This window comes from Poecilia mexicana, unplaced genomic scaffold, assembly GCF_051168715.1.
Source record: "Poecilia mexicana isolate PSO_F unplaced genomic scaffold, ASM5116871v1 scaffold_1, whole genome shotgun sequence".
Classification (NCBI taxonomy): domain Eukaryota; kingdom Metazoa; phylum Chordata; class Actinopteri; order Cyprinodontiformes; family Poeciliidae; genus Poecilia; species Poecilia mexicana.
This window is the reverse complement of record NW_028263370.1, coordinates 8,689,365-8,715,120: the sequence shown is the minus strand read 5'-3', so window position 1 is coordinate 8,715,120 and position 25,756 is coordinate 8,689,365. Positions and strand designations below refer to the sequence as shown.

General features: G+C 39.6%; 1 protein-coding gene across 2 annotated transcripts; it reads left to right on the top strand.

Annotated features, from left to right (window-relative positions):
* krt222 (keratin 222) lies at positions 1 to 25,722 on the top strand. 2 transcript variants are annotated; one of them, XR_015762381.1, is made up of 11 exons: positions 1 to 371; positions 6,200 to 6,337; positions 6,571 to 6,774; positions 9,654 to 9,736; positions 10,496 to 10,649; positions 11,753 to 12,031; positions 16,762 to 16,887; positions 18,109 to 18,329; positions 20,321 to 20,528; positions 20,612 to 20,714; positions 22,347 to 22,485. XR_015762381.1 is itself a non-coding variant. In XM_014988165.2 (11 exons), exons 3-11 carry the CDS (start codon positions 6,577 to 6,579, stop codon positions 22,558 to 22,560), a joined length of 1,599 nt encoding a protein of 532 aa, XP_014843651.2. In that variant the 5' UTR covers positions 5 to 371; positions 6,200 to 6,337; positions 6,571 to 6,576; the 3' UTR covers positions 22,561 to 25,722. The 2 variants fall into 2 exon arrangements, 1 of the variants encoding a protein (XP_014843651.2); XM_014988165.2 differs by having other exon boundaries at positions 5 to 371; positions 20,321 to 20,541; positions 22,347 to 25,722.
* Positions 25,723 to 25,756: the final 34 nt, after the last annotated feature.

Here is a 25,756-nt window from a genome sequence, read left to right as displayed (position 1 = left end):
CATAGTCTGAGGTTGGCTTGTTTCTTTTCTCTCTCTCTCTCTTGTACACAGTGTCCACAGCTGCAGCCTCCACCTCTCCTCCTGAAATTTGAATAACAAGTCAGCACCAGCTTGGGACGTCACTTACTAACAAACACGAATGCTGTGCATCAGGAGGCATTTCTTGGGTCGCAGAAGGAAGCAACATTATCTTCAGAAACAGGACCTATGACATTGTTCCTCTTGATGGGCGCAGAAATCACCAGTCTCAGACGCTTGACGGGGAGCTGCCTTTGTGTCATCGAGGATTTCGACTAGGCGGCAAATGTTCTTGTCATCTTTGCCAACAAGGAGAAGCCACCTTGCTGAGAGGGCGTGGGAATGTGCTGACAGTAAGCAGACAATCCTGATTCCTGATTGTTTTTTTATGACTTAGCAACGAGTAAAGTCTTCACAATTACTGCCCTGTGGGTTGTCTGCCCGGTATTACACTGAACTAACTCTTACTCTTATGTGACAACTGATAAGTATAACCTTAACTAACTGGTTTTAAACTCTCCTGAGAAAATTTGCATAATGAATTAACGTCTAGACGGAGACAATATTTGTAAAGTGGTTGTAGCTCTTTGCATCCATAACTCAAACATCCTGCCTCTTATTTGCTCAGTGGAGAAGTTAAATATGCATAGATACAGCAGCTGAAAGTTCACAGACACAGCTCTTTGAAGTCAAAGCAGGCGTATACGTTTCACATAAAAAAAAATGTGTGCAGACCAGTTCAGACTATTTCAAATCTATTTCAGTTCAAGTTATTCAGATTTAGATTAAAAAAAAATGTATGGATGCCATTTAGTTCAATTCTGACTTTCAGTTCAGTTCCAATCTGTCTTCCATTCCATTCTTTCTTCTTAGAAAAATACGCAACCATAATATTATATTTCTACACTGTTGTTGCGCAACACCCCTCTTCTCTCTCTCTACTTCCCCTTCTGAGAGGAGGGAGATGTGCTACCAGCTCTCCATTTAACGGGTGAATTGAGTCTCCTAAATCTGCCGAGATTTACCCTGTCCAGAACTGAAGTAAACTCTGATTAAGCTGGCGTCGAGAAAGACTAGCCTGGTTTCTGACGACCTCCATCCAGATGTCCCATCTTTCTCACCCTGTGAATTAGCCAGATTGAGGAGCCTGCAACCAACTAGTTTCACAGAGCACACCTGTTAATGGTCACTCTTTCTCTTTATTACAACTTGCACTTGTTATTGAACCAGGTTGGTTTTAGTGACTCAGGCGAGTCCCAAGGGTGTTGTTTCAGTTTTGGGCCAAAAGCAACCTATAAAACATTTTCCACTTTTTCCTTACAGAATCAAACTTCATAGCTATTTTACAACCATCAAAGAACTTTAAGATGACTCATTAATTGAATGTCCACAACATCTTTTAGATTTTCTTAATGCTAATTATTTTATTAGTGAGGCAATTTTGCAAGGGTCAGTACAGCTTAAATCAGTAGCAGAAATAATCAGATAAGTAAAATCAATTGTCTAGGCCAGTGGTCCCCAAACCTTTTCCTGTGAGGGCCAAATAACTTTTCCCTTCTCTGGTGGGGGGCCGGAGATTGTTGACGGGGGGACGGGGGGGGTGTTTCTCGATTGATTTTTACCCAGAAAGCACATGGGCAAAACCCATGAGTTTAACGGTCATTGGGACTGACTAGTATATATTCCTTTGAGGGAATGTAACTTTAACATATTAATTTCTCATATGTTAACATAAAGGCTCGTTTTGAAGTATAAGCTGCTACTTACAGGCATCGCTTCGAAGAACTCGACCTGGAATGCGGCGTTCATAACAGATACGTGCCATCATCTGCTCTACCGCTAGCAAACAACCGTACTGATTAAATAACATAAAAGTCAAGCAGTTCCCTAAAAGTCCAACAGATGGCAGCAATGCGCCCCACAATTTACAGGACACACTTCCTGCTAAAGAGCCCCCTGGTGGTTGAAGAAAAATCCACATATAAACCGGAAAATACAATAAATGAAAAAAAATCAGAATGCTCTCTGGTATTGTTCAGGGGGTCGGACCAAATGTGGAGGCGGGCCGTAGTTTGGGGACCCCTGGTCTAGGCTATCTTTCCCTAATGTTGACACTGTGAACTAAAAAATTCTTTGTCTTTGGGGTCTGAACCCAGCTGATGAGAGAAGTGCAATTTGAAGCCACGTTGCGGGGGACGGGTTGGTCCCCATGCACAGAACAGTCTTCGGCTCTGTGGCCCCGGCTCTTCTTCAGCTGTGGAGTTCTTTGTCCATCTTGATCTTGGCTCGAAGCTGCCTGAAGGATCCAACCAAAGATTCCTCTTTTGCACCCACCTTATAAATGGTTTATCCATGCTTTTGGTGCGCTTGCATTGGTTAGCTTTGTTGCTGTGCCTGTTTGATTGGCTGACTGCTTGGACCGATGATCTCATATCCATCACCGTCTTGGAGACATGACATGATGTCTGTTCTAATCACCCCGAGTTGCTCAACAGTCCTCCTACATCTGTTGCCTGCCCAACCTTTTCTTAGGAAAGTTAAAGTTCAACAATAAGGCCTTGGTCCTCTCTGCTCTCCCATCAGTTCCTCTTTTCCCCTGACCTTTCACCTGCCATCTACCTCCAACACAACATCAGTGACCTTTAACTAGAGTTACACATTTTACACCATTTCAAGTTCAATGTCAAAATTACATTTTAACCTTTTATAACCTAATATTATAAATGAATTTAGCATTCATTCATAATATTATAATAACCATAACTTATTAGTTACTCCTATTATAACCATAAAGTGAGTTATTACAGACATTTCTGAAAAGAAACCAGGAATAATCCATTATTCTAATTATTTGATACCAAGTTAAAGTTACTTGTCTCACCTGTAAGTACTTCCACAAGTATAAGAGAGTAAGTGTAAATATTCTTATAATCAAACCAATATCAACCACTGGTTAAACCAATATTAATTATTGGCTTAATTATAAGTTATTATTATTAATTTAAGTATTTTACTCTGGGTTTTATCCAATTACTCAACATGTTTAGATTTTATTCTTTAAACCTTTAATGCTTTGAAATAAGGAATAGTCTGAACTATTTTTATACACATGCAGGCTGGAAACTCACTTCCTCTTTCTTCAGGAAAACTGCTCTTCCTGTTTCATGACTCTCTTTCTCCCTGCCTATGATTTTTTATGATTAAATAGAAAAAAGTAGAATTAAAGCAAAGTTTCCAGGACACAATAACAACCAGATTAATTTTATTACCGTCTGACTCTACTGTTGGGTCTTAATGTCACCTGTGTAATCAATTTTAAAGGTAACTTCATTTATTGTTACTATTAAACTAAAATCTCCAGCATGGGGAAGTGGGATGATCTCGACTTTTCTCGACACCCCCTCCTCGAGGTCAGACCTTTCACATACTGGGAACCCAATACCCTCCTGCAAGTCTGCATCCTCATCCCCCGGAAAGATAAGATGGTCGTCTGGGATGTGAAGATCCTCCATCATCACAAAGGACTCAGCAGTCTGGGATGCGAAGATGCAGATCCTCAGTCGTCACCAAGGCCACAGCAGTCTTCTAAACTCCACTGCTCTTTGACAACACTCAATCTTACTTGGGATGAACTGAAAGCTTTTCAGTACCACAATAACTGAAAACTGAAACTTTCACATGCTCTGCTGTTCAACTGATTTTGTAGATATTTTATGATTTAATTCAGTTGATTCTAGAAACTTTCTTTTATAAGACATGAAATACAATTTCTAGGTAAGTTTTCATGAAGCAAAAAGTATAGTCCTCCATAATTAGTCTAGAAAGTGTGTTTTTAAAATACTCTTGTGTAAGGATATGAAGGCACATCTTAAAACTCCGTCCACTCTAGGTCATTAAATAACACCTTAAATATGCATTAAACATCTTTTTAACAAAAGATGTGCTTTTGTCATATAAACTATACACAAATTATGCTACATTTCTAAAATGTACATTTCTAAGTACTGAATGACTTGTCTGCCCAACCATCCAGTATCTTCAACTTATTTAAGATTGAGTTGCAGGGGACATAGTTGGCTTTCATTACCCAAGCTTGGCGTTCAGGTATGTCCAACTATTTGCTTGCCACAACCCTAAAGCCGGCTTTTGCAAGTGGAGGTGCTAGCTTCTTTGGGCTGAGCCTCACTATTACCAGCAGGTACAATGTATTGTGTTCTTTGGATTGAAGAATCATACATCTTTGGCAATCAAATGGATAAGTCAGGCTTTGGGACTTGCATTGGGTTATTGCATTGTATCAGATATTTAGTTCGGTGGAAGATTATGTTTTGGGCCTGTTTTTCAGGAGTTGGGCTCCGATCTTTGTGAAAGTAACTCTTCTGCATTTGGAGAATGTTCTACTTCTTACATTTGGAAACAGCATAAAGGTGCCTCCTTCTGTTCCAACTTAGCTGCGGAAGAGCTTTAAAGACATAGATAAGTGAGTGTGGAGTGAATGGCCCACTCAAAGTTCAGACTTCAACCTGAGAACATCTTTGGGATAAGTAAGAACAGAGATAAGTCTCTACTTACCTTTGGGATAATTAGAAACATATCCCAAAGGTATAAGTGTTTGCTTATATTTTTGGAATAAGCAAAGATACCCAAAGACAACATCAGTGCCTCACAAGAGAGAATGATCAGAAATTCCCATAAACATATGCTAAACAGCAAAAGATTTATTGTTAGCTTAATCATGTGAATGTCCTACAATGAGATTTCAAACCTAATTTCTGTGAAAAGACAAAAGACCCAACACTTGGAAATACAGGGTGTGTTGATCTTTTTAATCAGCACCATGTTCCTTTTGATAAATAGCTATTAAAAGATTGGTGAATTTTAAACCTCTTGTTGCGGCTAACTGATTACTCAAACTCTCTATTATCTGTGGTTTTAAGTGACCTTTGTGTTTTTGCAACTTCAGGTGCTTATGCTCTTTTAGTAAAGCCACAGTGTCATTAAACATGACGCTTTAAAGCATGTTCATACTTTAATTTCAATAAAGACTGTTAATCTAATGATGCAATGTTGCTTTTTAGGCTACTACACCCTAAGCATGCTGTGATTATTCACAAAGCTGTAAGAATGATTCATGTAACTTTCAGCAGTTATATTTTTAATACTGACAAGTGACTAATTTTAAAGCGTAACATTTGTCTTAGGTCAACTTGTTAGATCAGCAAAATAACAAAGATAAACTAAACATTTACGTAAGAAACAAATATTATTTTAGCACCGTGATGCCATGAATTTAATTATTTTGTAGTGACGAACGTTGTATAAGTAACATTACAATACAAATATTTTCTTGTATATAAATCAATCAAGCTGACATTTATATCTGGTTGTTACATGACGCTGTTTTGAGATTTGCCAAACCAACAAACAAAAGCAATTCATTCATTTAAGTTCACAGTCTTTCTTACATATTGCCCTTTGACCCCTTTTGTTTACGTACTGAGAGCTTTAGTGGAACAGACCTCTGGTCAGACCAAACATCTGCCTCAGAACATCTTCTGGTTTTATTAGTCGATGGCTGTGATGATGCTGAGCAGGGCACCTTCGCCTGCTGGCTGTTTGAGGAAGATATGGAAATGCATGTAAATTTTAAAGAACAGACACAGCGTGGCTGCTTTGAATGGAAAGGCCTTTCCTTTAGCAACGTTTGAATCACATCATACTATTTAAAGAAGCAGTCTTTGACCCAGACAGTCTGGCAGAGACGCTCTAATTTTACCAAGCTGGCCTTTGCAGATCTTAAGCAAGAGGTGAGACAAATCAGAGGTTCTGGGGAACAGACTTGTGTTAGTTATGGTGTGTTCAACCTGTTATTATGGAACAACTAAAATCCATGCTGGTCCTGTCACTGTGTTTCCCTGAACATTCTCTTTGCAGCTTGTGCTGCTGCCTGTTTGAAAGCAGCTCAGTAATCCTGGATCAGGGAGCACAAAAGCCCTCCAGAGTGCTGGTGAGGTAAGCGCTGCATCCAGGACTTACCCCATGACTCTCCTTCGTCCCACATTCTGCCAGGCGGGGGAGATGGGGCAGGGAGGAAACGTCCCTGTCCTGGCTGATCCTGAACTCTACACATTGACGCACATATGCTGTGATACTAAACAGCCGCCACTCTTCTCTGTGTCAGAGTTTGGCCGCCGATGAGCCGGGACACGGTGGGGAAGTCAACCAGCTCTCCGCAGAGGAATACGGTCGATGTGTTGGATTGGCGTGGCGTGACCAGGAGGACATAACAACTCTCTCATAGAGTGCCACATCACTTCAGGTGAGTATCAGTGGGTAAACATTTACCTTGTAAACACTTTTGTCAGCATGTGGTTTCAGGTGGGAGGCAGAGTGTTTGCTGTGAAAGTTGTAAACCCGTATATTACCGTCAATGTGGCTCTCCCAGTTGTGTGCAGGCTCAGTACTTTTAGCCGACACAGGTGCTGCATTTTAACTCTGGGAAATTTTCCGCTGCTTTTGGGATAGTTAACATTTGGATGAATGTTCTCCCAGGACGCCATGGACCTGCTGCAGGACTCCAGCCACACCATGTGGGACCTGAACACTCGACTGAAGAGTTTCATGGAGCAGGTTAACAGGCTGCAGGAGGCCAACCACCAGCTGGAGGCTCAGATAGCCGAGTGGAGCTTCAGGAATGCCTCACGCAGCCAGAATTGGTCCAAGCAGGAGCAGACCGTCAGGGACCTCCGTTCACAGGTGATTATTAGAAATCATTGACTAGTAAATAATAACAAAAACTGAAGAAATGATTCCATTAGATGTTGCTTTTCAGACTCTTCAGTGATAATGTTAAGATTTGTCCCAATTACGTCGTTTTAAATTGAATGTGCATGAAAGATTAAGCACCAGTGACTGCGGCTTTTTGTCTTGTTTCAATCTAATGACTGCTTCGCATGCAGGGATGTTAAGATTCTGGTTCGGATAACTTAATGACAACAATTTTGCTACTTCATACAGTACGTATTAATTAAAAAAAATAGAGATATTAAATCATGATCAAATTCACTCATTGCCAGTAAAAACTTGACAAGTCAATGCATATAATGAAATAAGCTCACATTAGGTCATTATCTATTCCATCTCAGATAGAAATGCCTCTTTTTGACAACAGGGCGTCATCTATGGAGAAACTACTCACATCCATTTCAGTTGGATTCAAGTCATGTGATTCACTGGGACAGCCAGCAGGTTTATATACTTTCTCTGAAACCAATTAAGAGTTTCATGAGTCATCATTTTGTTCGTTGAACAAAATGATGACTCAATGAATAATGAATGGTGTTACTTTCTAAATACTTAGTACTAACAGTATTTTAGCTATTTCCTTGACTTTTTATTCCTGTTGCATCTTTGTTTGCTGTTTTAAAAAAGTGTAAGTATATACAACTTGGCATGCTCAATACTCTCCAATCTCCAGGTCAGACATAGAACCCCATTAAATCAACTTCCTGCAGAGAATCACAAATACTCGTCTGTGACATTTTGGCTGGACTGGAGCCAGAAATCCTGGCTAATGTCACTCAACAGAAATATTACGGGAATGTTTCTCACTTTGAGGACTGTCTTGTTCTGTGGAACATTAACTGACTTGTATGATTGGTGCTGCAATGTCACAAGACTGAGGTTTATGGAGTCTCCTTTCTTTTTACCTGCTGTTTTATACTTCTCAGTAAGCGTCAAGCACTTGACAGATGTTTGATCTCTTCCTTGTTTCTGTTTAAATTCTCCATAATATAAAGTGTAGCACGTGTTTCCATGACACCAGCCGTCTCAAGAATGCTGTTTCTTTATTGGTTTGTCTGTAGTACTTTTATGTCAGCGTGGGATTAATATTTTGGTTATCTTATTTGTTTGGGCACACGCTTGGAGATGAGTAGTCGCCCTACAAGTGCTGCCTCACCTCTCAGAGGGTATAGTAATACCCTTATAATAACTGGAACATCATGTTTATAGTAAAGTCAGGGAATATTCCATGCTATCATTGGCTCTCTCTCCTCCAGTGTGGGTGTGTTTCTCTCCAAGAGTTGTGTGTGTGAGAAACTAAAGAGAAATGAGGGTGTGAAATACAGTTGATGTATGAGCCAAACAATACAGAGCACTATTTCCTCTTGTATTCTTCCACTGGCACATAAGAGTTTTTGTTTTGTGCTAAAGTGTTTTCTTAACTTATTGAACACAACCAATCAACTGAAAGTTGACAGTGTGATTGTAGCAAATATTACTCACAGTTTTGTGAAACCTTTTAGTATAGCAGAGTAGCAAAGTGATCCATTTAAACTCAAACAAACATGAGCGCTGAGAGGTTTTTTTTCGAAAAGGGATTAAATATAAACACTGAATAAAATAAATACAAACAGCACTTCAAGAAAATTGTTTTTGATTTTTTTCATATGTGCTTTGAGGCATCATATGTAAGGTCCAGCTGTTATCTTAAGGTTTTAACAAAAAAAATAGTAAGCGTTGTTCCCTTACTAACAACTGTAAAATTGACATCTGCTTTACATCTTCCCATCAGCAGTCAAATAAAAGTGGAGTTTTTAGTGATACAGTCGATATGCCTTTGTTTGAAATCTAAAATATTTACCTGAACTGTTTTTTAATTCACTGAACAGACATTCTTTAAAAAAAACAATTTTAGATTTATGGAACCTAAAAACAGAAAGGGAAATGTAATGTTTTGCCACTTTAGTGTTGCACAAGCTGGAATGCCACAAGATAGTTAAACACAGAGTTTTATAGTGTAACTATATTGAATATTCTTCACACAGGGATTAAATTTTTTTAAATGATCTGTGCTTTATGAAACCATCAGTCTCCTTTTAAAAATAAAGAAAATGCTCTTTTTTATTTTAAAATATTCCTAATGTTTGACTCTTGTCTTGCAGCCTAGCAGGCCTATATTACATTTTGCAATACAGGGAAATAAGTGATTACTTTATTAAAATCCTTTCGTGCTTGTGAACTGTATGGGTGCCAGTCACATAAAACGCAGACAGCACTTCAACAGGTCGGGGAGCTACGTTTCATGACTCTACACTCCAACAAATACTTCTAAAATACTTTGATCTGCTGCTGACATCATGCTGTACACTAATATGTTTTGTGTGAGATGTTTCCTACTGTCTTATTTCTTGCTAAAAATGACTCCTCTGCTTTGAGCTGTGTCAAGCAAAGTCCATGCAAGAAAGACTGATGAAGAAAAAACTCACCGTTTGCAAACTTTACATTCCGGTTTGCAAACTTTTGCAGAATGTTGAGCAAATTTGGAATGAAAAGGAGTGGATGGATGGATGGATGGATGGATGGATGGATGGATGGATGGATGGATGGATGGATGGATGGATGGATGGATGGATGGATGGATGGATGGATGGATGGATGGATGGATGGATGGATGGATGGATGGATGGATGGATGGATGTCAACTAAGATTAGTTATTTATCATTGCCACACTTCTGATTGATTTGAGAAGGAAAGCAATGTGCAAATCAACATGATCTTAAATTGTTATTTTACTTTTAGGTATTACTTTTTTCATGACCTGATTGTGTTTTTGTTCATGTGTTTCTGTCAGATTTGTGACCTCCTCATGGAGAACGCCCAGCTGGCATTACAGTCTGACGACATGAGGTCCAGAGCTGCTGCTATCCAAGCCAGGTCAGCTGCGCTTCATTTTTGTTTTCCTGAATGTTCTGGTGCTCCACTTTTTCCAGTCAGTACTAAAACTAAATAGATGATTTTGAGTTGATATGTAATAGATCGGACCAAAAAATATCTATTTAACCTGCTAAACGACTCAATGTCAAAGATCCTAGCTAAAGATTGTTTTCTTTAAAACACATGGTAATATTTATAAATATGAGGAGCCTTTATGGGATAATTATTACCAGCGTATGGAATGGTCTCACTCCATACGGGAATGTATGAATTACTCTTTGTTTACATCCTGATTTCCAGCCTGTTACTGAGGTCAGTTCCCGCTTCTGTGAGCTGGCCAGCATGCAAATCCAGGCAAGGCTTTGTGCCGCTTCAGCATTTTCACTTATGTATTGATGCGGAGTGACACCGAGCTCCCTGCCAACTCCCTCTGCTGTCAGCTTTTAACCCATGAAGGACAGATGCAGCTCCTTGTTCTTTTTATAGCTCCACCTCACGTGTCTCCTGACCAGCTGAACGTCTCAGAGAGACTCTACATTCTGATAATGACGCCTTTAAGACTTTTCAACTTTTGTGTCATTTGAAGGATCATTGTTTAATGTCTTGCCATTTTCATGAATGAAAATTGTTCTCAGTTCAGCTGTGTTGCCATCGGTGGAAAACTTTAACATCAGCTTTTAGAATTTACTTCAAGGTAATTTATTTTATAAATTTCATTCATGAACTTAACTTAAATGTGCATACACTTACTGGTTTTAGGTGTGAGACGGAGGAGAGGACCACCAGACGCCTTGAGCAGCAAGTGTCCCTGCTCCGGGAGGCAAAGCGAGAGACAGACGAAAGCAGCAAGGCGCTGCAAGCCGAGTGCCACCGCTCCATGACACAGCTGCAGCAGATGGACCAGGAGTTTATGGTCTGTGTTTCCCCTCTGCTATACCTTTGGGGAAATAAGTATTTGGTACATTGTTGTTTCCTTACTTACAAAGAATGGAGAGATCTGTCATTATCATCGTAGGTACAGCTCAGTTGTGAGAGAGACAGCATATTTTCTCCACAACGATTAGCTTGATTTGCTTCTAAGTTTTCTTTTCCACCCTCTAGATGAGGCATACAAACGTAGAACCTAAGCCTGAGGTTTCTGTAGTTATGTTGGCTTGAACTTGAGCAGCTACAGGATGTGTTAGCCACTTCACTTCACCTTTCTCTACTCATTTGTTGCAGAAACATTTGGGTTTTTTGTGCACTCAAATCCAGGCTGAATTCGGAAATGTGGACTTAATGACAAGTATGTTATTGTTATTTTCAAAAGTTACTATTTACTTTGACAAATAAAAAGCCTCATTGGAATGTCTTTTTCAATTGTGGCTTTACCTTGAAATATTAGTAATTTATCCCATATTGTGTATCAAATAGCATAATCAAATAATGTGAAAGAAAATGTATGATAACATTCCTGTCTGTATTATAGGGAGAATAGCAAGAGTTAGCATGCTACTGAGGCACATTAACAGTTTTAACCTTACATTTGCTAATCTGGTAGAAAACTAACATAACAAATGTTATTGTAAAATTACGACTCCTGTTGGAAAATACTTGTGGTCCCTACCCTACCCTCATTAGGCAGCATTAAAATGATTAAAGGCATTTTCATTTGAGATGCCTCATGTAATTATTACCTACAACCATGACAAGAGTTAAGAGTGACCTGTTCCAACCTCAACATAATTATTGGGTGTGTGTGTGTGTCGCTTTGAGTTTAACAGTTCACAGCATCTTCTGATCTGCCTGTCTCTCCTTTACTTTCTCTATTAGTTCTTTACCTCTGCATTACATGCTCTATATGCTTCCTACTCAACTCATACACCCAATCTCTTTTTCACATATTATTATTATTATCCCATATTATTTTTAATATTTGTGTTTTTTTTTCTCCTTGCCACCCTCCACTCTGTTTGCATCATCTCCTTTCCTCCTCCCTCCCTCCCTTTTTGGCTCCCTGTGGTTGGCTGTGTCCAGGCAGCCCAGGCTCTGCAGCTGCAGCAGGCCGGCTCCTGCGATGCTCTGTTAGCAGCAGCAGCAGCAGGAAGGGAGGAGGAGGATGGCACAGCGATGGAGCTCACCCAGCTCTTCGACCAAATCAGAGCGCAGTGCGACCAGAGCAGACCTGTCGGCCTGGCTGAGAGACGCCGTGTCCTGGCAACAGCCTCGGATGCAGCTGCCGGCTTGGTGGGGCCCAGCCAGTCTGGATCCGGAGCGGCAGCAGCTTCCAGAACACACCGAGGAGCTGTTACTGAGGTAGGCATCCACTTCCACGTCCTCACCCATTTTTTTTTTTTTTACTCTCGCTTCATGGTTTTCTGGCTGTCATCCAGCATGACACACCCTTAAGACAAATATCAGCCCAAGAAGATAGTGGGATATCCGTGATGAAAGGCCTGCAGTTTAAAAGCTGCTGTTCTCTGTCTTTCTCTATGTATTATCAGTGTTTATTCTTTACTTCTTGTGGGTGTGTGAACGAATTTAATGGTTTGTTTCCCCACTTTTCTTATTAAATGCTGCTTAAAGAAGCATAGTCCATTAGTGGTTAGCTTGTGAGGTAAGTAACCCCTGATCTTCCTTAAATATATTTGTCTCAAACTACAGCAATAGTAGTACTGCAAAAAAAATCTGTCCTAATATTTTTTTTTCAGTATTGCTAGAAAAAGCTGAGTCTGGAATGATTATTCGACTAATCCTGTAAGCAAGGGTCATGCAATTCCTTTTTTTTAGTAGAATAAATCCATGTTTTATATGTATAAATTCAGTTCTCCGGGATGTTTTGTGTTGTTTTCTGTTAATCTGAGACATCTTGAGGGAAAAAAAACAGTTTTTAAAACTTAATTTTAGTTTTGCTTAAAATTGAAGCTCATATAAAAGAGAAATATTTTAAAAAGATTGTAAGACAAAAAAATGGAAGATAAGCAGCCAAAATAAACAATATAGAATTTTAATTCGTAAAATAAACATTTATATGGTGATTTATCCAGTGAGGAGGATTCAGTTGGAAGAATAAAGTGGGAACATCAAATCACCCATGAAATTAAAATCTTTTATGAACCCAGTCAATTCGCCACATGTGGTGACAAAAGTACAACAACAAAAAAATAAAAAATGAAAGTAAAGTAAAAATCTAGCAGCATTACAATGATGTTGCAATGTTCTGGCCAGCAGCGTTGCCCTGATTCCCACGGCTGTCATGTCTTCCATATTTCTGCACAATGACAGTAAAATTATGATTCTGATTCTCTGATTCACAAACAAGTCTGTCACCAGGATCGTAAATTACTTTATACTATAATTTATGCTTCTACTTCATATTGGCAAGTATTTGTCTCCGTCTCACTTTTATCCATATAATTGGTTCTCATTTCAGTCATAAGGATAAAATTACACAACAGTGGTGTGGCTGTGACAGCATTAGTCTAAGAACTCCATCTGCAGGTAGTTTAACAACATATTGTTTGGCCCTTACAGATCACTTCAAGCTGATACATAAGAAATGCTGTCTGGAAAGGAAGTTAAAATGTAGTAGACAGGCAGGACACCAGTGGTTTCACTGCAGCAGAGAACATGTAAAACAGAAAACTACACAGAGGGAATGTGATGAAGTGCAGAATTACGTGGAGCAGGACTGAGCAGATGAACCAGCACTGACCAAAGAACCAAAGAAGAATTTATACTAAGGAGAAATGACAAGTGGAAGAGGAAACAATTGTCATTGTCTCAAACTACAGCAAAAGCCATTTGTAATCTGTCCTAATATCAGTAGGTTTTACGACCCCTGACACTAATGAGCAGATCGGGGGCAGATGAGAACATAATCATAGACAAATAGAATTAAGCAGGATAAATAGCAGAAAGGGAACTGAGCATCAACCAGAAACTAATAAGTACTACAGAAAATATACAAATAGTTAATAAGAAAGGCTGGGAAACTCAGACACAGCGAGAAAACAGAAAGTAAAGAGAACACTGAAAAGAGAGGTCCAGGCTAACCAATACAAAACGTGAAGCTACAAATAAGAAACCAAAGACAATTTTAAACGCTACAAACTCAGCTATCCAAACATGATAAAGTCCAACATGACGACCTGCAGTATCCTTGGTGGTCGTTCTGCTGACTCTGCAACTTATCCTCTGGCAGGAAGTTAGTTCTGTTTCCCTCAGCATTGGGTTGTTCCTTCTCTTAAAGCCAAGTTTCCAATTGAGATATAATCTCATGTCAAATGATGTTTCCAACACGAAACACCGGTGAAAAGAAATCTTCATCTGTGAACTTTCACAAAACCCATCTGTGATATATTAGGATGTTTGTACCAAACCTCTTACTTAATTTTTCTCTTTAATGACAGTGAGAAGTTGAACATCCATTCAGCATAGCTGTTAGAAGCGTCTCTTTCTGCCTGGATAACCATTTATTTTCTAATCACTGTGACAAATTGCCAGACAGGGCAGATGCAAAACACTGAGTCATCATCCATATAAGTGCATGTCCCATGTTGGGGATATTACTTCAAAGATTCTTTTTTAAGTATGTTTTAATTTGACATTAGGTTCTAATTTATTTAGGTTTTAAATGTTTAAGACTTTTAGCTATTTGGCTCTGCTATATGTGTCCTATATTTATACAGGAAAATCTTAACACGTCTGAAAGTCAATGCCATGCATTGTCAACAGAAGGATTTTCACTGATAACAAATGCAAGTGCCTACCAACAAATTTTCAAATCCCTTTATTAAAAGTTTGAACTCCCCCAAGTGTGGCCAGTCTGGAGAGTTCCAGGTCCTGCTGAAGCCTGTTCCAGGTGGAGGGACCAGAAAAGGAGAAAGCCTTTTTGCCAAGCTCAGTACTCACTGAAGGAATGCTGAATGTAATAAAGTCCAATATTTTTAAATACACTTCTGATTAAATTCTAGAAGATGCATTTAAGTGAAGTTCTCTATCCTTTTTGTGTGTGTGTGTGTGTGTGTGTGTGTGTGTGTGCAACCTCTAACTTGGCTAGACTGTCACGTTTAACTTCTCCACACCTAATTGGCAATGAGCCAGAAAGAACTGCTGATTTGTGCTCAGTGAAATGCGGACGACTAAGACGCGTTTCAAAACAAATTCACAGACAAGGCATCTCATGCAATAACATTTGACACTTTTGTTAAGAGGCTGTGAAGCAAGGCAGCCTGGTTCATAGGCGAGTGTCACGTTTTCAAGCATCTGTGCAATGGCTTTCTCTGTTGCTATTCACACAAAAACGCATAAACTCACAACTGAATGTGATGACAAAAGGGATAGATATGTTATCTACTCTGAATCAGAAAGCTAAACACTTTCTGATTTCTAAAGTATGAATCCACCTTGAATACAACCACTAATTTAGTGCGTCTGGCTGGGAATTTATGTGGCAAACCAGAAGAAGTGGTGCTGTATTTTAAGCATTTTCAAGTGTGGCATGCATTTGCATATAATCTAAACATCACCTTTAGCTGCAATTAGATGGTAGACTTTCACGTTATCCATATATTTGTTGTCCCCAGCATGGCTTGTGGCAAACTGCAGAGGGAACTTCTTGTGGCGTTCTTCAACAATGACGCTCTTCTGCCATCAGGGCTAAATTTGTGATAATTGCATTAGTTGTTTTGTCATCATATTCTACCATCTGAGCCAAGGATCTTTGCAGTTCCTTAGGAGACCTTGGTAGAGGTGTAGTTCTTCCATTTCCTTCATATTTTCACAAGATGGTGTATACAAAACTCAGGATATTGTTTTATATTCTAACTCTGGTTTGAACTTCTACCCAGTTCCCCCCCCCCCCTATCTTCATGATGCTGATTGGTCACCAATGATCTCTAACAAACCTCTGAGGCCATCACAGAGCAGCTGCATTTATAATGAGATTAAATTACATACATCATAATCAGTATTTATTAAAAAGGTAGCTTTTTAAAGAAGTTGGGAGGTTATTTGGATAATGTGCTTTGTTTTATTTGGGAGAATCAAAGTAAAAGGGGGTTAGAAAAACAGCACACCACACTTTTCAGATTCTTGCGCTGACTAATCATTTAACATACCAATAAAATGAGATGTGAGAAGTTCATGGGCTGTGAATATGCTTGCATGGTACTGCAATGAGCTGGAAGTATAGGAATAAGCACTTCAAAAATCATTTTGGTGACATTTTTAGCAAGACAAATTAGTCCATCTGTAATAATGATAGATACTAATTACTGGTTTTAGATTTCTTTTTTTTTCTTTTTTTTTTCATTTACGTCATCATAAAAAATGTCACTGCAGAAACAGTTGAGTTGCTGAAGTAAAGGATCCTTATCGTTTACGTGTTGAACCAACCGGAAAATAAAACCCCTCCCTGGATTCATCTGACGAGGGATCCGGTGTTATCAGAAACTACCTGCTGATGATGGGAAAACTTGGCTGAAACCTGCCTGTCCTGTGACTCAAGAACCGTTTTGTGTGTTGAGACAGGTAGTAAGCGTAGGTGGAGGAAGAAATTAAACACAAAATGCCTTACATAACTTCAGATTCTTTTATGTTTCTGGGGGTTTTTTGTTGTTGTGAAAGTATTTGAATAAGAGCAAGCAGCTCCAACGGGTTTAAAGGCTCTTTTGATAAATGCCTAACAGCTGTACGGCGTGTCGGCGCGGTGCAGCTGTGTTCACACACAGGCCTGGGTGTCTGCTCTGGTGTCTGTTTGCCCAAACCTGAAATCCACACTGCCAAAGTTGCCACCCGTCTCCTCTTCAACCCTTGACTGAATGCCAGCAGGGGTTAAAAAAAAAACACTTACCAACAAGGTGTGGCTTCAAAAAACAAACAGGCTTTTCCTCTTTAATGTAAGCATTGTCACACTAACCCCAAGAATTTAGTACAGTCTGGACCCTGATTGTCATATAAAACCACCTCAGCGCTGAGACTGTGTGTGTACGTTGCATTTGTTTTTGTCAGCTGTACGATATGACCCTCCGTCCATCATATAGGAAGAGGCAGCATGGGCGCAGGTGAGCCTTGGAGGAGCTGCGCTGAAGGAGGCCCGGGCTGAGCTGGCTGAGGCCAGGAAGCAGTGGCGCTCCCTGCAGGTGGAGATTGAAACCCTGCATGCCTTGGTGAGATAAATTCATCACTCATCACCACACCCAGCCAGAGCGCTGATAAGACATGAAACATTTTAGATGTCACTTTTGTTGGACAAAAAAAACAAAACAAACATCACTCTGACAGGTCAAAGAATACAACTGTCTTTGCGTTTTCCAGTCAATCAACTTTGAAAACTTTTCTTTTCTAATTGTTTTCCTCATACAACTTTTTTACATTATTCTTTTTCTCTCTTTTTTTCCACAGATTTTTTTTCTGCATGAATCTAGGTTACAAAAAATACAAAAAGGTGGCTATTCTAAAAATAGTATTAAAAGTAGTCTAGAGTAATTTAATGCATATGAGGCAGACAAAAGTTACACATTTAGCTATGTGCATCCTGCATTTGTTTGTACACAAGTGATTCAAAAACTGAAATTTAAAGAAAAAGATATTAAGCGAGTCAGATGATTTTAATTTTTTTTTTTTCTGTCTCTCTTCAGGCTCGTGTGCTAATATTCGTTAAACTGAGGATAATTTTTGACATCAGCAGTTGTTCTTATAGATGGAAACATGATCTTAAACCATTCTGGATATCAATCTAATAACACAGACGACAATGATTAGATGCTGATCTAATAATGACTTGAACTTCTGCAAGCATTGCTGTGTACATTTTTCCTTAATAATGTAGGGCTAACTATCTACCAAGACTCTTTGGAGAAGCTTAAATATGGAATGTGTTTGAGATTATTAAAGTATTTAACTGAATTACATAACAAGTAACTTATTAATTCATTTAGCAAAAGATGACTGAGTCCCTGTGGAGCTAACAAAGTTGTGAGTTGAAAGTGGTGTGTTCGACTTTAATTTTTTTTTTCCCAGGAGTCACAACAAAGGGGCTTTGAGGTCAGTGTTGGTGAAATGCAAAACAGCTGCTGGTAATTTGATACCAGCCGAACTAGACATCATACAGGCCAGATGCGAATCTACGTGATGATTACATTTGCAAGTTTTCAAAGAAGATTGTCTGTGGTGTTGTTTGTAGATGAGGAAACACCTCGGTGGTGGCCTTGAAGGCCTTGAAGGCCTTACAGGCAGTCTAGATAAAGAGCCTTGCAGACGTTTCCTGAGCATGTTGCAACTACAAACCTCATGATGCAGCCATCACCATGTTTTAACATGGTGTTCAGGCTGATGTGCAGTGTTTTCTCCCACAGAATCAATTAAGCTTATTGTTTTCCGGCCTCCAGGAGAAAGGCCTGGAGTGTTCGCTGCAGCACACCCAGGAGCTGTACACAAGCCAGCTGCACGACCTCTCCCAGGTGATCGTCGGGCTGGAGAGCGAGCTGGAGCAGGTGAGGAGCGGCTTGGCCACCCAGCGCCAGCGCCACAGCCAGCTGCTCAACACCAAGATGAGGCTAGAGCGTGAGATTACCACTTATCGACGGCTTCTGGAGCGAGAAGAGGGCAGGTGAGTGCGAGAGGCAGGAAGGGTGGTGGAACTTCACAGGAACCAGGAAGGAATTCCTCAATGGGAATTTTGTGGTTCTGGCATGAACATTAATTGAGAATCAGTTCCTGGAACGGTAGACGGAGAAAGGAAATCATAGACCTCGTTTTATGACAAAGTCTCTATGTAAACACAAGGCTTTAAACCCACTTAGTTGACATGAATACGGCAGGAAGCTAATGTTCGGCTCCTCCTAACAAAGTCAACAAAATTATCTCTTTATTGTTTCTTTCACCAAAAGAAGTCAAACAGAGCTCTTTGCGTGTTGGCATTAGCGAAAGTAGCTCTTTGTGACTTGGATCATGCAGAATCCATCCGAATTGAGAGTGAAAATGTGTAATGGTTGCAGGTTGAAACACAGACACTCCTGTGTGCTCAGATAATATGATAATATAGAAACTAAGTCAGTGCAGAAATTGCACACAACGAATAAGGTAATCACAAGATTGGTTCAGAAACCTATCAATTACCTTAAAGTGAGTTTTAATCAAACAAGATCAAAGACTCAAGACAGCCGCATGACCTGTCTTTCTGCTAGCATCAACTTGTTTTATTATACAATATTCAACAAGAGCTTTAATTATCTTCTCAAGAAATTTGGACAATGAAAGGTGCAGAGGACTCTGGCAGCAGCCGTACCTCTCCGAGCTTTGTAATTGTCACGTCATTGAGGGAAAAAACATTTAATTTTGTGCCGCCAGTAGACGCTAGAGGTGATGGAGAGGACATCTGATTGTTTGCTCGTGTTTGAGAAGGGTGGCACCCGAGTGGCTCACGCCAAAGAAAACACACACGAGTCCTTGTAAAAGCAAGAGTTTCCCACTGAAGCATTTTACACGCTCAGTCCAGGTGTAACGGGTGCAAATGATTTTCCAAAAAGTCTCATATTGAAGCATGAGGCGTTACATTTCTATACTATACTAGGCGCTACATTTCTATACTAATTTCTATACAAAGAAATTAGTATAGTGGTGCTGTTCAAGCTGTCATTATTACCTCACACAGGCTAAGATAGAGAACAAAACCCAGCAAATGTGTCAGGAATAATTCGGTGAGATCTTTTGGGCGCATCTGCGGCTCAACTGGGAAGAATTTGGGACTTTTTCCTCCATTTTCTTATATGCTTCTTATTAAACTTTCCTTTGAAAATAAGTGAACCATTCTGCAAAGATGGAAATTGGACTGAATGCTTACTTTTTCTTCTTCCAGTCATAATCCTTCCCAGCCGCACAAAAATGAATGTGTAATTTTTGAATGTATCCGTTTGCTCTGACACGTTCGTGAAAACATCCGACACATCTGCGATTTCTGTTCTCAAGAACTGACTTCACCAGTTTCTATTGAGATCAGATTAAATTAATTAACTGAAGGAAAACATTTGAATACCTTCATCTTCCAGCTGAAATAGTTCAGACTGGAACATTATTTGCACGTTTGTAAGCTTTGCAATTATTTCGCAAATCAAAAGTGACAGACTGTATGGGTGCTCACAGCTCTTAGAGTCTTGCGGCTGTAAATGCAGCAAAAGGCGGTGCTGCTTAGTTTTGTCTCAGATCATGAGTAAAAGAGCGTGCCATACTTTTCACATTTTAACTTGTCAAACATTTTCAGAAGCATTTCTCTTTCTTTCCCACCTCCCTGTTATGCTCTGCTCGGTTTAGGGTTTAGGGTTAGGGTTTGACAACAACATAACAAATTTCAACTTCCTTTTGCTGTTGTTGCTTTTCTTTTGGAGAACATTAAGTTGCTTCAGATTTAACTGATGTTACATTTTACCGTATGTCACAGTCTTTCAATAAATATTAGAGCAAGCATGTTAAATCCTTTCAAAATTTCAGAATTTGGTGCATAATGATTATTTTTTAACTCTTAATTCTTAACAGTTCTACCTGCAGACCTGAAAATTGGAACATTTTGTCTGTTTTGGCTACCATGAATCCTCGTATCTGCAGGTACATTGGTCATCGTGCCCATCCGTTGGTCCTGCGGCCCTGGAGGTCTCCTGTGATGGAGCCGAAAGAAAATGGGCTGGAAAACAGCTTCAGTGACTCTGCTGTCACTCCGGATGAACCAAAATCTGAACCTCTGCCTGATATCCCGTCGCTCCTTCCTGCTGACAACGGACTGAAGAAGAGCAAGCTGTACAGACAGCAAAGCCTGGTGATTCTCACAGGTAGGACACACACACAGAACCTTTTCGCAACCATGCTTACTTATGGTGTGTCATGGATGTCTTTCCGTAGAGCCGGAGCAAGATAAAGACTTGCCACTGTCCACTGTGAAGACTCAGGAGATTCTTCAGGGCAACGTGGTGCAGGAGAGCGCAGAAGGTCACGGCACCATTGAGTAAGTATTGATGTTCTCTCTCCCCCATTGACCTGCTGTCAGCAGCTGTGCCTCAGGCTGAAATGTGGGCGTTTTTTTCTTTTAGCAGTAAGCACTAATTGTATCTGTGTGAAACAGGCTGCTCGACATCATCCGGACAAATACCCTCAAAATAACACTGTCTCGCTCCCCTTATCTCGAGGAAACAAATCACATGTTTGCTACCAGTCATTAATCGCTCGCGTGCTTCACACATTAGCACATCATTCCCCTCACACCCAAGCAACATCTGCTCCAGCAGGCAAGGGCTTACCATCTATACAACATCCAACGAGTCACACGCAATAAAAGAGTGAATCGGCGTCGTAGGTTCTCATGAGTAACTCATCATGGTGTATCATGGGAACTTTGCTGCAGTGTTGCTTTGTGTTTGATGTGGAGACGCATGCCTGGTGTGCAGGCGTTCAAGGGTGTGGTGCAGTGTTATTGTTGGATGAGACATGGGAGGAATAGTTTTGTATGCTCCAGGTCCAGGAGACACAAAAAAGTCTGAAACCTTCAGACACTCTGGCATTAGGCTGAAAGGGAAAGCTGCATAGGAGCTGACTCACTTGTAATTTCAGCTAACTATGGCGCTGCCTGTAAACATCTGCTCACTGTTCGACAAACGCCTCTCGTGTCTTAAGCGTTTGTTGATAATGCTGCAAACTAGGAGGCATCATGTTGTCATCAGAAGGCTTAAAGGCACTGCTTGATGTAGGGATAGACCATGGCTTAAAGCACATCAGCTTTACTGAGCCAACCCTCACAAGCCATTCTTTCTTTGAGAAATCTGATCTAATCTTTTAAAAGGATCATACTCAGTAGTTATTTGCTGTTTATAAAAGCCCTGTCTTTCAAATGTTTTTTTTTTCCAGTTTGTTTTTGTCTGATTTTGGAAGATATTTTCGCTTTTCTAAGTCAACCTGACCAGGTTATTTTTACTGAACCCATCGGAACTCCTTTTGTTACTATTTATTATTCTAATTAGTTATTCTTAAATCTATAAAACTTTGTTCCTACATAAAGTGTCTTGAACATCTTTACATACTGTGATATTACACTCACTGCAAAGTGGGGTATACTTGTGAAATGTAGAGCAATAATACACGGTTTGCAAAATATGTTGCAAGTATAAATCTAAAAAGTGAAATGTGCATTTCTATCCAGGCCCCTTTACTCTGACACCCATAAGTAAACTAATGTGCAGTCACTTACTGTCAGAAATCACCTAAGTTCATCTGTGTGCAGGTTAACCTCAGAGGTTTGTCACAAGACATTAATGATCAAACAGCATCATGAAGGCCAAGAAACTGAGCAGAACAGCTAAGTGTTGTTTACCACTCAGTCAGTTCGCAGCTGACCGATGAACATTTTCCTTTCCAAAGTGACAGAATAAGACATCAAACATGAAAGATTCAAAATGCTTTGCCACACAGTTCATACTTCTTCATGCTTATTCTGTATGGGTGAACAGGAAAAGAGCTGCAAACCATGTTTAATGACTTCAGACAGACACAAGTTGCACAACAGCTTCCTGTCTCCCCCTTATTGTCTGAACATCCTGTGCAGTGAGTGACTGCATGATCTTTTCTTGTCACAATCTGCTCGCAGGACAGAGAAGATTGACAAGGTGATAAAGCAGTGGGAGGGCTCCTTCTTCAGAGGGAACCCCAAACTGAGGAAGAAGTCTGTGTCGCTGCGCTTCGACCTGCACATGGCTGCAGCCGACGAGGGCTGTGGCCAAACCAAACAGGACAGCCTCCCCGACGTGGAGGTTCGTCTCATCATGAAAAGGTCCCGCAGCATCTCCACCATCACGCAGTGACTCTCGCGCTTCGAGTACGCAGTCATTGCCCGTTTGTAGCAGTGTGTGGTGACGCCAGAGTTGTTGAGAGGATTCAAATGGAACTGCAGCGATCCCCCGAACTCTGGGCTGCGGCCTTCCATTACCGTCACGCTTTCAAATCCAACATTTACTAAGCTTAGCATCACAGCTCATGACCGAATTTACCTGTCGGATACTGGTTGTGGCAGGTCAAGTGTTATAAAAGGAGGCTTTTGTGGTGACCGTTTCAATAGAGCCGGAGAGATTTATATGCTCTGCAGTAAAATGTAAAGCATATCCTTACGTCATCGGCTCAGACAAAGAGAAAGTGTCTCTCACTTTTTCAGCCTTTACTGCATAAGAGGTATTACAGACTAACACTGACATTTAATCCCAGTTAAACTCTGCGTGAAGGTAGGAGGAGACTAATGGAAGCAGACTTGTTCAAGCAGCTACAAACTACCAGAGGGTGCATTTAAGTGGTGGATTTTCACTACAGGACTGTATGAAAATGATAAAAGTGTCTGAATTTCTCACGTGTTTTTATTTTATTTTATTTTATTGCGTATGTCACCAGCAAACAAAGCTAAAATCTTTTTATTTTCAGATTTATTTTATTTCAAAAGTCATAATCTAAATAGTGATGTTTTGTGGTTATTTTCACAAGATTACATAAATGTTTTATCATCTACATTAAAATTAGAGCAGAACAACTGCACTTCTATTCTTCATAAGATAGGGACAAAGTGTTACCTACCTTCTTTCTGTCATTGATCGAGTCATTCATATTTTCGAATGAAGAGTAGTCATAATAATCAATAACATAAAATCATCTAAACAAAGTTTGCTGCTATTTGTGAAGACAAGCAAGAATGTAACGAGCCCGGAAAGAGAAAGTTGACTTTAGCTATTGAATAACTTTAATAGAAACTGTAATGCTTCATTTTATCCACTTATCATTTATTTTGCAGTGGAGTGTCACTATGTCCTTGGTCATTGTGTCATTTCCATCACTAATCTTTACAGCTCTACTCACTGGAGCTCAATTTAAGGGAAATGGTTAATCAGTTAGACAGTAAATTGTAAAATTGTGAGAAAAAAAAATGAGTGAGTTTTGGTTTAATAAAATAAATACAACCTCAAAATATAGTAAGGTTATTAAAACATAAATGTCTGAAAATTTAAGATTGCATCCAGTCACTCTTCAGGGATGATGCATTGTTACATAAGAGCAGGCCAGCCTTAGAGGTTGTAGTAGCACACACCTAGAAACACAACAGGGTCAAATTTCTGTAGTTTGGCACCATCAGTGTTTGTCTTTATCTGACTCTTGTACTGACTTGGCCCAGAAAATGACCAAAGCGACTGCATCATAATTTTGAATACTTTCCTTTTTAACCAAGTTCAGACTTATAGCTCCTGATAATTCTATTTGTTTTCATGTCAAAAGTAGTAAAATAATTTTAAAAAAAGGTAAAAGAAAATCCAAATACAAAGGTTCTGGCAACATTCAGGTAGATGTCGTGCTTCAGTTCTTACCAGCAGTTCTACTCTGAAGTATGCAGCCGTTTGCATCCTCTTTTTTTTCCACTGTCAGCATTATACATATATAAGCAAACAGTGCAGTGGTTATGGAAAACATTGGATTAGTGAATGGAAACAGCAGAAAGTCCTACTTATCACCACATAACCCCAGACAGAAAGACCCCAGGCAGATATTCAAACTTGTAAATTTCTTGCTACAAGGCAGCAATGCTGATTACTGTCACCATGCAGCCCACTGCAGTATTAATGTATTAATCTGACGTTTCTTCATATAATCAGTCCATGTTTTACTCCCAGTCCATCCTAACCTCACATAATGTAACTTCCCAAAATGTTATCTCAAAGACGTCTCTCACACCTTTCAAACTCTACAGTTTCTTCTATCACTTCAGTTTTGTAGAACAACACTACCTGCATATAGGTGGCATTAATATTCTGGTATACACTCTGTATATACTCTGCCATTCATTTGGCTCAGACACTGAGAAAAAAAAAACAAGTCACAGTTGCAGCTAATTAAAGTATTTCAAATGGAAAGATTTATTTATTTATTTATTTATTTGGTGGCAGAGAAGAGATCTGCTACTAAGCAACCACACACACATTTGACTGGTATTTAATGTCAAGAAAACAATATTTTCTCTGCTCACATCGAACAGGAAACATGCTTTTACCTGCCTTGATAAACCTGTCTCTAAAATATGACGTTTGTTCTTAGGTTTCGACTGCAAAGGCTAACAGTGAGAGCTACTGCTTATATATAAATCTACATGTCTGTTTTCCTATAGGAGATCTTTTTTGTGTGTGTTATTTCTGCTTCACTGAGTAACAGGTTAAGGATTAATATGCATCATCCTGCTTGGTTTGAAAAGTTAGGTAATGTTAAAAGTAACTGTTTTACTAACTGAAGTAGATGAAATGGAGGTAGACAAAGAAAAAGACAGAGACAAATTAAGCTGATTTAATTCCTATAATTCATCTTCCTAGTTCCAGTAATTCGGCATGATTGGTAGTTTGGTTGGGAAAAGATGGAGAGTTTGAGCTTGTCCCATCAGATGACGGTTGCTCTGAGTGAAATATTTCCAGTCCTGTAAATTTCCTAACCCGGTAATTTTCTTACAGTCCTGAAACATGTTGCACTGCAAACCCACACAGCACGTAAGAACATCTGCACTGAAAATATCCAGAGTTGGAGCACTTTGGTGGTCCTTTGTGAATGCAGGTAATTCTCAGACTGATAATGTAGATATAATGTACCACTGTGATCCTAACAGCAGCGCCGCTTTTATCTTTTACTATGTGTTTCTCTGAGAATCTCGCTTCCCCATTTTCACCAATAGAGGACAGCGTTCTTTAAGATTTACCTCTGCAATGAATCCATCATACTGTGTCTGTGCCTCCTTAGACTTTAAGTTTTTATGCTGAGTTTTGAGTTAAGCCCCAAAGATGTTTTGAAAAATAAAATTTGGACCTGTAGGCAGTATGTGTTCAGGTCCTTCAAGGGTTGTTTAAAATATCTGAATTTATCTTATCTATGCAGTCCTGTGCTTGATTTTTGCTCTGCTTCAAGAAGCACACTAGAAATTTATCATTTCAAATAAAGAGAAAATGTGCTGACTAGTGTGTTTTTTTTTGTCTTTCAAATGTGTGC